Source organism: Musca domestica, unplaced genomic scaffold (assembly GCF_030504385.1).
Source record: "Musca domestica strain aabys unplaced genomic scaffold, Musca_domestica.polishedcontigs.V.1.1 20, whole genome shotgun sequence".
Lineage (NCBI taxonomy): Eukaryota > Metazoa > Arthropoda > Insecta > Diptera > Muscidae > Musca > Musca domestica.
The window spans coordinates 11544465-11558663 of record NW_026712250.1 but is presented as its reverse complement, the minus strand read 5'-3'; the positions used below and the strand labels follow the sequence as shown (position 1 = coordinate 11558663).

Genomic DNA, 14199 nt, shown 5'->3' with positions numbered 1-14199 from the left:
GAGACGAGCTTAATGATCTGAAATTTGCAGTGAAAAGGAAAGCCAGATAGACACTATCACACACTCACCACTATGCGACGCGTTTCGCCGTTGGTTAAGCGGCTCATCAGGCATATTTGGTGTGGATGATGGCTTACAAGGGCCGTTCTCTGGAAAGTAGTATATATTTCGAACATATTGCAAATTAGCATATGCGAATTATACACTAGAAACTCTCCAGGTTCGACTCAAGTTCTATTGGCAGATCTTCCAATAGAACTTGAGTCGAACCTGGAGAGTTTCTAGTGTATAATTCGCATATGCTAATTTGCAATATGTTCGAAATATATACTACTTTCCAGAGAACGGCCCTTGTAAGCCATCATCCACACCAAATATGCCTGATGAGCCGCTTAACCAACGGCGAAACGCGTCGCATAGTGGTGAGTGTGTGATAGTGTCTATCTGGCTTTCCTTTTCACTGCAAATTTCAGATCATTAAGCTCGTCTCGAAAGAGGAAAACAAACACATAAATCATAAAACATATGATCTTCGCCTTAACAAGGCAAAACTCAAAAAATTTTCTCCATCAAATTCTACGATAAGTCTCTGAACACAGGAAATCCGTATCTGTAGCACATACTTGACCATATCGGAAGCAATACCGCGGAATACTCAACATTACTATATATATAAGCGAAACAACTCTTTAGCTTTTTTGAGTCTACTTTCTTCCTGTTGCGGTGTAAGTTCTTACACTTTTTGGAATTTCAATGGCTTACACCGAGCTCATTTTTCAACATTTGCCAAAGGGAATATTGCGATATGTTCAGCTCACGAGCCATTTTTCGGCCACTGCGACACGGGTTTCGATCAAGTCGCTTCTTTACTTTTCGGACCATTTCTGCTGATGTTGCTGTTCTTCCGTCCACTTCTTTGACGTCAGGCTACACTACCAGTATCAAGGTAACGAGCGATGGTACGAGACACAAAAGATTTATTCACATTTAAATGCTGGAGTGCTCTAAGGATTTTGGATTTTTTTTTAAATATTTTTTAAATGTATCCTAAGGCGTGGATTTTTAAACAAAAATATTTTTTAATGTATCCTGAGACGTGGATTTTTAAAAAAATATTTTTAGAAAGTATCCTCAGGCGTGGATTTTTATAAAAATAATTTTTAAAAGTATCCCGAGGCGTGAATTTTTAAAAAAATATTTTTTAAAAGTATCCCGAGGCGTATATTCTTTTTTAAATATTTTTTATATGTATACTAAGGCGTGGATTGTTGAAAAAATATTTTTATACAGTATACTCAGGGGTGGAATTTAAAAAAAATATTTTTTAAAAGTATCCTGAGGCGTGGATTTTTAAAAAAATATTTTTTAAAAGCACCTTGAGGCGTATATTTTTTAAATATTTTTTAAAAATATCCCGAGGCGTATATTTTTTTTAAATATTTTTAAATGTACCCTAAGGCGTGGATTTTTAAAAAAAATTATTTTTATAAAGTATCCTCAATCGTGGAAGTATCTTGAGGCGTATATTTTTTTAAATATTTTTTAAAAGTATCCCGAGGTATATATATTTTTTTTTAAATATTTTTTAAGTGTATCCTAAGGCGTGGATTTTTAAAAAAATATTTTTTAAAAATATCGTGAGGCGTAGATTTTTAAAAAACTATTTTTTAAAAGTATCCTGAGACGTGAATTTCTTAAAAAATATTTTTTAAAAGTATCTTGAGGCGTAATTTTTTTTTAAAATTTTTTTCTGAATTTATCCTGAGGCGTGGATTTTTAAAAAAATATTTTTTAAAAGTATCCTAGGACGTGGATTTTTAAAAAAATATTTCTTAAAAGTATCCTGAGGCGTGGCTTTTTTAAAAAATATTTTTATAAAGTATCCTCAGGCGTGGATTTAAAAAAAAAAAATATTTTTTAAAGTATCCTGAGGCGTGGATTTGTTAAAAAATATTTTTATAAAGTATCCTCAGGCGTGGATTTTTAAAAAAATAGTTTTTAAAAGTATCCTGAGGCGTGGATTTTTAAAAAAAATAGTTTTTAAAAGTATCCTGCGGCGTGGATTTGTTAAAAATATTTTTATAAAGTATCCTCAGGCGTGGATTTTAAAAAAAATAGTTTTTAAAAGTATCCTGAGACGTGGATTTCTTACAAAATATTTTTTTGAATTTATCCTGAGGCGTAAATTTTTTAACAAATATTTAGCTAAATTTTCCTGAGGCGTAAATTTTTTAAAAAATATTTTTCTGAATTTATCCTGAGGCGTAAATTTCTTAAAAAATATTTTTCTAAATTTATCCTGAGGCGTAATTTTTTAAAAAATATTTTTCCGAATTTATCCTGAGGCGTGAATTTGTTAAAAAATATTTTTCTGAATTTATTCTGAGGCGTGGGTTTCTTAGAAAATATTTTTCTGAATTTATCCTGAGGCGTAAATTTTTTTAAAAAATATTTTTCTGAATTTATCCTAATATGTGAATTTAAAAAAAAAAAAAAAACAAAGTATCCTGAGACGTGGATTTCTTAAAAAAATGTTTTTTAAAAGTATCCTGAGTCATGGATTTCTTAAAAAATATTTTTCTGAATTTATGCTGAGGCGTAAATTTTTTAAAAAATATTTTTCTGTCAGGATTTTTTGATTGACTCTTTCAATGCTGGGTTTTTTTGTAGCCCTGGGGACATTTTTCTGACCAAAAATTGTTTCAAAAAATTGTTTTTATTTTTTGCATTGTCCTTACAAAGGACCCATTGCTAAGAGGCTTTTAAAGTTGACAGTTATGTGACGAAAGAGGACGAACTTAAGGACACTTTCCAGACAACGAGGACACCTTTCTTCAATTTCTTCTGTTTATTTCATACGTTGACAAGAGAATCAGGAAAAGAAAAACGGTTTTAGAATTCGGAAAACAACAAGAAAATGTTGAAACGGAAGCCTAAGCAAACATGTCAACACGTAAACGTTGCTGATAAATGCGAAATGCCCAAGGACATGCCATCAAATGTTTGCTTAAAGTCGTTGGGCCCGAAGATAACATTTTGCAAAAGGAAGTACAAATTTTTCAGTGAGGATTAAATAAAAGAAAACATAGCCAGTTGTGTTTTTGGCAAACCAAAAAAAAAAAAAAAAAAAAAAAAAAAACAACAACTAAACAATCCTTTGGGAAAGGCGCAAAAAGGATTCGTTTTTGTGAAATACACATCAAATGGAATTGATGAAATGCCAGCGCCAAATTTTTAAATTGCAAAGGAATGCCAATAAAAAAACTATTTCGAAAAGGGGGTGGTTTCGCTGGGATTTTGTAGGACAAAGGATACCAGATCCTTGGTAATTCATTTAATTAAAGTAACTGCTTGCCGGAGGCAATAACCGCAAATATGTTGCCCATGATTGGTAGTTGATTTTGCAGCGGTCCTTTGAGGTTGCAGGGATTAAAAGGTGCATTTCGAATCCTTTTTTATGGAAAAGGATTCAAGATCCTTAGCAAAGTACCTTGAAAACAACCAAATCTTATGGGCCTCAAGGCTTCAGAGAGAGAGAGAGAGAGATAAGCAAATGGTTTGCCACTACAAGGAGAAGGGGTTCTTTCCAAGTTATTCTCTCAATGTCTCTCTCCCTCTCTCTCTCTCCCTCTCTTAGGAGGAATAAGGAAACACCTTGTTTTAGAAATGTTACATTTTTTTTAATTGTCTCAGACATTTCTTCAACCCTTCTAGGCCTTGTATCCTTTGATCCTCATAATTTTTGTTCTCCTTTTCATTCCGAACTTTTCTTTCTAAAAATGCATGTCAATGTTGTCTGTCATGTCATTGAAGTTTCCTAACATTGATGTCACATCACTTCACAAAAAGGATACAATTCCATATTTTAATCACAATTTTCTCCATAAAATTGTGGTTAAATGACAGCCTATTTTTATAGCTGAATTGTGTGCAATTGTGTCAGGACATTCAGAGGTTAATTGGAAACCAGTTTAACTCTCCAAACTGAAGAAAAGAACGGAATGCAAAGTATTCTTAGGAAGCAACAATGTTTTGTAAATATTTTTTTTTGTAATTTTATGGAAATTTTGAGAAGGAAAAAGGATCAGTTTCAAGTGACAGAATGTCATTTAACCTCTGTAAAAATAAAATAAATTCTTGAAGTAGAAAAAAAACTAAAAAAAATTAAAAAATATTTTCTAAAGGATTCACCATAAACGTGGATTTTTTAAAAATATTTTCTAAAGGACTATTATTAAACGTGGATTTTTAAAAATATTTTCTAAAGGACAATTAATAAACGTGGATTTTTTAAAAATATTTTCCAAAGGACTAACCATAAACGTGGATTTTTTAAAAATATTTTCCAAAGGACTAACCATAAACGTGGATTTTCTAAAAATATTTTTTAAAGGACTCACCATAAACGTGGATTTTTTAAAATTATTTTCCAAAGGACTATCATTAAACGTGGATTTGTTAAAAATATTTTTTAAAGGACTATTATTAAACGTGGATTTTTTAATAATATTTTTCAAAGGACTATCATAAAACGTGGATTTTTTAAAAATATTTTTTAAAGGACTCACCATAAACGTGGATTTTTTAAAAATATTTTTTAAAGGACTATTATTAATCGTGGATTTTTTAAAATTATTTTTTAAAGGACTATTTTTAAATGTGGATTTTTTAAAAATATTTCTCTAAAGGATAATTAATAAACGTGGATTTCTTAAAAATATTTTTTTAAAGGACTATTATTAAAATATTTTTTAAAGGACTCACAACAAACGTGGATTTCTTAAAAATATTTTTTTAAAGGACTATTATTAAAATATTTTTTAAAGGACTCACAACAAACCTGGATTTCTTAAAAATATTTTTTAAAGGACAACCTATAAACGTGGATTTTTTAAAAATATTTTTTTAAGGACAACCTATAAACGTGGATTTATTAAAAATATTTTTTAAAGGACAACCTATAAACGTGGATTTTTTAAAAATATTTTTTAAAGGACAACCTATAAACGTGGATTTTTTAAAAGTATTTTCGAAAGGATATACCATAAACGTGGACTTTTTAAAAATATTTTCCAAAGGACTCACCATAAACGGGGATTTTTAAACAAAATATTTTCGAAAGGATATACCATAAACATGGATTTTTTTAAAAATATTTTCTAACAGACTCACCATAAACGGGGATTTTTAAAAAAATATTTTCTAAAGGATATACCATAAACGTAGATTTTTTAAAAATATTTTCTAAAGGTTTATTATAAACCTGGATTTTTTACAAATATTGTTTAAAGGCCTATTATTAATCGTGGATTTCTTAAAAATATTTTTAAAGGGCTATTAATAAACGGGGATTTTTTAAAAATATTTTTAAAGGACTATCAATAAACGTGGATTTTTTAAAAATATTTTTAGAGGACTATCAATAAACGTGGATTTTTTAAACATATTTTTAGAGGACTATCAATAAACGTGGATTTTTAAAAAATATTTTTAAGAGGCTTTTATTAAATGTCAATCTTTTAAAAATATTTTTTTAAGAATTATTTATAAACGAGGATTTTTTAAAAATATTTTTTACAGGCCTGGCCATAAACGTGGATTTTTTAAAAATATTTTTTACAGGTCTCGCCATAAACGTGGATTTTTTTAAAATATTTTTAAAGGACTCACCATAAACGTGGATTTTTTAAAAATATTTTTTTACAGGCCTCGCCATAAACATGGATTTTTTAAAAATATTTTTTACAGGTCTCGCCATAAACGTGGATTTTTTTAAAATATTTTTAAAGGACTCACCATAAACGTGGATTTTTTAAAAATATTTTTTACAGGTCTCGCCATAAACGTGGATTTTTTAAAAATATTTTTACAGGCCACGCCATAGACGTGGATTTTTTAAAAATATTTTTTACAGGCCTCGCCATAAACGTGGATTTTTAAAAAAAAAATATTTTCTAAAGGACTATTATTAAACGTGGATTTTTTAAAAAATATTTTTTAAAGGACTCACCATAAATGTGGATTTTTTAAAAATATTTTTTACAGGCCTTGCCATAAACGTGGATTTTTTAAAAATACTTTTTACAGGCCTCGCCATAAACGTGGATTTTTTTAAAAATACTTTTTACAGGCCTCGCCATAAACGTGGATTTATTAAAAATATTTTTATAGGCCTCGCCATAAACGTGGATTTTTTAAAAATATTTTTTACAGGCCTCGCCATAAACGTGGATTTTTTAAAAATATTTTTTACAGGCCTCGCCATAAACGTGGATTTTTTAAAAATATTTTTTAAAGGATAACCTATAAACGTGGATTTTTTAAAAATATTTTTAAAGGATAACCTATAAACGTGAATTTTTTAAAAATATTTTTTAAAGGGTTATTATTAAACGTGGATTATTTTAAAATATTTTTTAAAGGGCTATTATTAAACGTGGATTTTTTAAAAATATTTTTTAAAGGACTATTATTTAACCTGGATTTTTTAAAAATATTTTTTAAACGAGGATTTTTTTAAAATATTTTTTAAAGGGTTATTATTAAACGTCGATTATTTAAAAATATTTTTTAAAGGACTATTAATAAATATGGATTTTTTTGAAATTGAAGAATAACCTGTTGTAGAGAGAAGAAATTCAGCTTGAAAAAAAGGAAAATCATCCGCATGCACCTCTCTGAAACCCAGAATATGAAATGTCCAAAACACTTAGCCCATTAAATTGTATTTGTTGTTGTTCTCTGTTATGACCGCCGAACTCATGTGGCACGGGTGTTGAGGTGTTAACAAGTGTTTTGAAACCTAATTGATTACAAGCTGCGTATCGCCCATGAGCTCGCCCATGTTCTACTTCCAGCTGTTACCTCTTTGTTAATTTCTTTCGTCACACAAACATTTGTCTCTTCGAAGAGGCACCAAATAGACAAAGAAGAAGGAGTTAAATTACTTTCGGTTAGCCCTGTTCTGTTTTTTTTCGTACCTGCTGATATGGCCTCAGCTATTAATCAAATGGGCGTTTACAAAGAGTTAGGGTAAGGTGAAATGGGCACAGACTTGTGGTTTGACTTTGCCTAAGTAATCCATTGAGGTATACACCCTGCCAGCTAGAGCGTGGCAAAATTAATCGCAGTTGTAAGCGTTTCCGGCTAGTCATATTTAAGCGATTAACTAAGCGGAAAATTGTCAACAGCAATCGATTTCTTAAAAAATATTTTAGAAAAATCTGCAAGAAGTTTTTCTTAAGAACATTTAAAAAATTCCGCTAATTTGTTATTCCGTTGAAAAAAAAAATTACGAAATCCATGACTAGGTTTTGAAAAAAAAAAACATTGAAAACTTAAAAATAGTTTAAAAATCCATTAAAAAATTCCAAAAGTTCGGTAATGGTCCTCCAAAAATGCTATATCAAGTCCACATTTGTGATTCACATAGTACTTCAAAAATATTTCCGAAAATGTCCCCTTCTCCTCGTTTTGAACGAAAAATTCAAATTTCATTTCATCTCTTCTCCTTCCTTCCCGTTATCAGGAAAAAGCCAAGATCGCACTTGTCATCCTGCATGTTGTTGTAGCAGCTGTCTTCGGTCTAATTCCATTTCATTCTCCTTACGATGTCCACTGCCCACATAATTTTCCAATTCGTTACCAATGTTTTATTGTTTTCTTTTCCGCAGCTCTCAATGGAACACCTCTCTACACACATATGCTAATGCCTTTACCCTAACCCCTTACCTGTGTTCGAAGGTTCTTTGAAAAATCCGCGTTTGAAGGTCCTTTGAAAAATTATTTTTTAAAAAATCCACGTTTGAAAGTTCTTTGAAAAATCGGTTTTTTAAGGTCCTTTGAAAAATTATTTTTTGAAAAATCCAAGTTTGAAGGTTCTTTGAAAAATTATTTTTTGAAAAATCCAAGTTTGAAGGTTCTTTGAAAAATCCACGTTTGGATGTTCTTTAAAAAAATCATTTTTTGAAAAATCCACGTTAGGAGGTCCTTTGAAAAATTATTTCTTAAAAAATCCACGTTTAGATGTCCTTTGAACAATTATTTCTTGAAAAATCCACGTTTGAAGGTCCTCTGAAAAATTATTTTTTTTAAAACCCATGTTTGAAGGTCCTTTGAAAAATTATTTTTTGAAACATCCAAGTCTGAAGGTTTTTTTGCAATTTTTTTTTAAACCACGTCTGAAGGTCCTTTGAAAAATTATTATTAAAAAATCCACTTTTTATGATATTTTGAAAAATTATTTCTACAAATCCACGTCTGAAGGTTCTTAAAAAAATTATTTTAAAAAAATCAACATTTGAAGGTCCCTTGAAAAATTATTTCTTAAAAAATCCACGTTTGGAAGTCCTTTGAAAAATTATTTCTTAAAAATCAACGATTGCAAGTCCTTTAATAAAATTATTTCCAAAAATCCACGTTTATAGGTCCTTTAAAAAATTATATTTAATAAATCCAGGTTTAAAAGTCCTTCAAAAAATTATTTTTTAAAAAATACACATTTGAGGGTGCAAGTCTGAAGGTCTTTGCATTTTTTTTTTAATCCACGTCTGAAGGTCTGAATTATTATTAAAAAATCTACTTTTTAAGGTATTTTGAAACATTATTTATACAAATCCACGTTTGAAGGTTCTTTAAAAAATTAATTTCAAAAAATCAACATTTGAAGGACCCTTGAAAAATTATTTCTTAAAAAATCCACGTTTGGAGGTCCTTTGAAAAATTATTTCTTAAAAAAATCAACGTTTGAAGGTCCTTTGAACAATTATTTCCTAAAAATTCCACGTTTGGAGGTCCTTTGAATAATTATTTCTTGAAAAATCAACGATTGAAAGTCCTTTAATAAAATTATTTAAAAAATTCCACGTTTAAAGTTCCTTTAAAAAATTATATTTAAAAAACTCACTTTTAAGAGTCCCTCAAAAAATTATATTTAAAAAATCCACGTTTAAAAGTCCTTCAAAAAATTATTTTTAATAAATCCACGCTAAAAAGTCCTTCAAAAAAATTATTTTTAAAAAATGCAGGTCCTTTAAAAATTATTTTAAATAAATCGTTAAAAAGTCCTCCAAAAAATTATTTAAAAAAAATTCAAGTTTCGTGTTTCTTTTAAAATTACTTCAAAAATTATTTTCAAAAAATCAACGTTTGAAGATCCCTTAAAAAATATTAAAAAATCTACATCTGATGTTCCTTTAACAAAATTATTTTTAAAAAATCCATGATTGATGGTCCTTTAAAACATTATTTTCAAAAAATTCACGTCCTCCAAAAATGTTTTCGAAAATGAATCCCACATGTGAAGGTCCTCCGAAAAATTATTTTTAGATAATACATGTTGGAAGGTCCTTCAGAACAAAAAAATATTTTAATATCTAATCCTTCCAAAAAATTATTTTTAAAAAATCCACGTTTGAAGGTTCTTTAATTTTTTTTTAAATATTCGCTTTTGAAGGTCCTTTATTTTTTTAAATCCACGTTTGAAGGTGTTTCTAATTTTTAAAAAATCCAGGTTTGAAGGTGTTTCGAAAAATAATTTTTAAAAAAATCCACGTTTAAAGGTGTTTCGAAACATAATTTTTAAAAAATCCTCGATTGACGTTCCTTTGAAAAATTATTTTCTTTTATAATCCACGATTGAAGGTACTTTGAAAAATTATTTTTTAAAAAATATATTTTTGATGGTTCTTTATTTTTTAAAAATACTCGTTTGAAGGTGCTTCGAAAAATATTTTGTAAAAAATCCAGGTTTGAAGGTGTTTCGAAAAATAATTTTTAAAAAATCCAAGTTTGAAGGTGTTTCGAAAAATAAATTTTAAAAAAAAATCCACGCTTAAAGGTGTTTCGCAAAATAATTTTTAAAAAATCCACAAAATCCAAAAAAATATTTTTAAAATATCCTTGTCCTTCATAATTTGTTTGTAAAAAATCCATATTAGCAGGTCCTTTGTAAAATTATTTTTTTAATAATCCATGTTAGCCGGTCCTTTGAAAATAATTTTTTTTTAAAAATCCACGATTGAAGGTCCTTTGAAAATTATTTTTTTTTAAAAAATCCACGATTAAAGGTCCTTTGAAAATTATTTTTTTTTTAAATTCACGATTGAAGGTCCTTTGAAAATTATTTTTTTTAAATCCACGATTGAAAGTCCTTTGAAAAAGTATTTTTTAAAAAAGTCCACGTCCTTTAGAAAATTATTTTTAAAAAATCCACGTCCTTTAGAAAATATTTTAAAAAATCCACATTCTCCGAAAAATTACTTTTTTTACGTCCTTCAAATAATCATTTTTTAGAAAACCATGCCCTAAAAAAATCCACGCCCTTCGAAAAATTATTAAAGAAAAAAATCCACGTCCTTTGAAACATTATTTTTAATATTTACTCCTTCAAAAATTTATTTAAAAAAATCCAACTTTAAAGGTCCTCCAAAAAAAATTGTTTTAATATTTTATCCTTCAAAAAAATATTTTCAATATTTTATCCTTCAAAAATTATTTTTAAAAAATCCCCGTTCATATGTTCTTAAAAAATTAGTTTTAAAAAAATCCATGTCCTTTAGAAAATTATTTTTTTTAAAAATCCACGTCCTTTAGAAAATTAGTTTTTTAAATCCATGTCCTTTAGAAGATTATGTTTTTAAAAATCCACGTCCTTTAGAAAATAATTTTTTTTTAAAAATCCAAGTCATTTAGAAAATTATTTTTAAAAAATCTACGTACTTTAAAAAATTATTTTTAAAAAATCCAAGTCCTTGAAAATTATTTTTAAAAATCCACGTCCTTTAGGAAATTACTTTTAATTAATTCTTCTCGTCCTTTAGAAAATTATCTTTTCAAAAATCCACGTCCTTTAGAAAATTGTTTTTTTTTTAATCCACGTCCTTTAGAAAATTATTTTTTTTAATCCACGTCCTTTAGAAATTTTTTTTAAATTCACGTCCTTTAGAAAATAATTTTTTTAAAAATCCACGTCCTTTAGAAAATAATTTTTACAAAATCCACGTCCTTTAGAAAATTATTTTTTTAAAAATCCACGTCCCTTAAAAAAATATTTTTGTAAAAATCTACGTCTTTTAATTTTTTTTTTAAATCCACGTCCCTTAGAAAACTATTTTTTTAAAAATCCACGTCCTTTAGAAAACGTTTTTCAAAAATCCACATTCTTCGAAAAATTATTTTTTCCACGTCCTTCGAATAATTATTTTTTGGAAAACCATGTACTAAAGAAATCCACGCCCTTCTAAAAATTATTAAAAGTAAAACCCACGTCCTTTGAAACATTATTTTTAATATTTACTCCTCCAAAAATTTATTTAAAAAAAATCCAACTCATCCGTCATCCGAAAAATTATTTTTAAAAAATCCATGTTAAAAGGTTTTGCAAAAAAAAAAAAAAATATTTTTAATATTATATCTTTCAAAAAAATATTTTCAATATTTTATCCTTCAAAATTATTTTTAAAACTTCCAGTTCGTATGTCCTTTAAAAAAATTAAAAAATCCATATATCCTTTAAAAAAAATGTTTAAAAAGATCCATATGTCCTTAAAAAAATATTCTTAAAAATCCATATGTCCTTTAAAAAATAATTTAAAACAAAATCCACGGCTAGACCTTGGAAAAATAATTTTTAAAAGACCTACGTCTGGCTAGTTTAAAAGTCTTTAAAAAATAAAATTTAAAAAAAAAATCCACGTTTGAGGGTCCTTTAAAAAATTATTTTTAAAAATCCACGTTTGAATAGTCCTAGGAAAAATATTTTTTAAAAGACCTACGTCTGGCTAGTTTAAAAGTCTTTAAAAAATAAAATTTAAAAAAATCCACGTTTGAGGGTCCTTTAAAAAATAAAATTTAAAAAAATCCACGTTTGAGGGTCCTTTAAAAAATAAAATTTAAAAAAATCCACGTTTGAGGGTCCTTTAAAAAAATTATTTTTAAAAAATCCACGTTTGAGGGTCCTTTAAAAAAATTATTTTTAAAAAATCCACGTTTGAAGGTCCTTTAAAAAAAATTATTTTTAAAAAATCCACGTTTGAAGGTCCTTTAAAAAAAATTATTTTTAAAAAATCCACGGTTGAGGGTCTTTTAAAAAGATATTTTTAAAAAATCCACGTTTGAGGGTCACTTAAAAAAATTATTTTTAAAAAATCCACGTTTGAGAGTCTTTAAAAAAAATAATTTTTAAAAATCCAAATTCTTGAAAATCCTTTCCGAGCTCTGAGAGTTTTTAGTCGAATTATATTGAGTCCCTGTTCTTAAAAAAAATATTTTTAGTAGCTAAGTTTTCAAATGAAAAAATATTTTACCTCCCAAATAAAACTAAAATAATTTTTGTTTTTAAATATTTTAATATTTAAGAATAAGACCAAAAAATATGTACAAAAAATTATGAACTAAAAGTAAATAAAAATAATTAAATATTTTTTTAACTTAAAAACTATAAGCGTAATATGCTACAGTTTCCATAGCTTGAGGGGACAAGCTTGGGATATTTGGTTTGATTTTTTGGCAATAGGTTTCAGCACTCCCTCTCTCTCTCTCTCTCTCTTTCTTAGACATATACACACGTCAAAGCCAGGCCAACCTCAAAATAGTTCGACGAATCGGCCTTGTATTTTTTGGCACTTTCCGTTTGACAGCCTCCTGTTGCGGAGGTGGATTTCCGCTTCAGATTAGCCTTTGGCATGGGTGTGGCCAAATTAAAGGTGTCCTGATGTTTGTACTGATCGGGTGTGGGAAATTGTAACAACTCATTGCTGGAAAATGTTGTGCCAGGGTTGGGAGTTGCGGGTGATGGTGTGTTAATCGCTGCAACAATTGGTGAACCAGGCTGTGGTGTCTTGGGATATGCGAAAGCTTTTGTATTACCTCCCATAAAACTTATGTCACTGCAAGGATCATCTCCTGCCGCATATGAGGGAGATAAAATGAAATCTTGCACCGTCTCCACTTGGTTTTTCATTAGAGTCCTCCGGCGTAGCGTGAAATTGGTTTTCTTTTTCTTCTCCTCCTTGCGGGCCGAGTCCAAGATGGCATCAATGAGATTATCCAAGGTCTGGTCACCCATGCGATTGGACAGCAGGCCGGTGGTGTTTTTCGCCAAATTTCCCCGTTTAGATTCCTTCTCTTCTTCAATTTCCTGGGCTATGGCCAGGAAATCCAGATCCAAATTCCGTTTCTTGGGTCTTGCTGCGGAAATTTCCTTAACTTCTTGTTCCCCAGTGGCAGGAGCAGGATTGAAATAACGACGATTTGCTGGGAAAAGATCCTCTTTCATGCCACGCATTGCCAGTTCCTGGCCCGTGGGCAGCAGGGCATTTGGAGAATATTCCTCTTCGAATTTTGGCAAAGTGGTGGCATATTTTGGTACCTCCCCAGCCGGTAGGGTCAGACCCATGGTGGAATGTCTGCGCTGATTTTGGGGAGCCACATTTTGCCGGCTAACCCTTCTACGTTGTGTTGCCCCTGAGGGACTTGAAACAGCCTCTGGGGTAATATTTAAAATATCCGCCAAAGGAGTCAATACCAGGGGACTGTTACGGGGACGATTCACCATGGGTGTTGAGGTAACTATGGTGGGTATATTTTCCCTATTCACCTGGGTGGTAAGTCTTCGGCGGCGTCGGGCATCTGTGGGACGCGGTGTGCGTTGGGATGCCACACGATGTGTTACAGGAGTATCCTGAGGCATTTGATTGACTGATCCTGTCCACTTTAACATTTTTGCAGATTTTTAATTTTTTGGAAAATTTTTTTGGTTTCGAATTTTTTTGAAATGAATATTTTTTTTTGAATTATTTCAAAAAATAAAATTTTGAATTTTTCCGATTCCTTGCTGCTGTGCCTTGAATCACTGTTGCCAGTACACTGATTTGAAAATTCTCCCGGCAAGCTATTTATACTCGACGCCGTGCCGCCATGCGAAAAGAGAGCCAAACATCTCAGCGTCACACCTGGTTACCTAAGATGATGTGTGTGTGTGTGTGTGCGAGTGTGTGTGTGTGTGCAATTTCACCGTTAATATGCTCCAGATACTCGCCATTTCTTAAAGGTGGTTAGGTAATCCAGATTCTTCGTCGTCCTGTTGCTCATAACCCACCCTTAATTTTTTTTTTCTTTGGCCTCACTTCTTCTTCTTCTCTGACTCGTGCTCTTGTTTTCATGTCTCACCTAATCCTCTCTGCATGGTACCGTACATCC

The 14199-nt window shown here is 29.7% G+C and overlaps 1 protein-coding gene across 1 annotated transcript; it reads right to left on the bottom strand.

The window, feature by feature from the left end:
* Positions 1-12385: 12385 nt before the first annotated feature.
* Positions 12386-13690, bottom strand: LOC101890339 (uncharacterized). The gene has a single exon (XM_011296279.3). It carries the CDS (start codon positions 13688-13690, stop codon positions 12551-12553), a length of 1140 nt encoding a protein of 379 aa, XP_011294581.3. The 3' UTR covers positions 12386-12550.
* Positions 13691-14199: the final 509 nt, after the last annotated feature.

Excerpts from the sequence above, each read along its gene's own strand:
- LOC101890339 (XM_011296279.3), bottom strand. The coding sequence starts at position 13,690 with ATGCCTCAGGATACTCCTGTAACACATCGTGTGGCATCCCAACGCACA.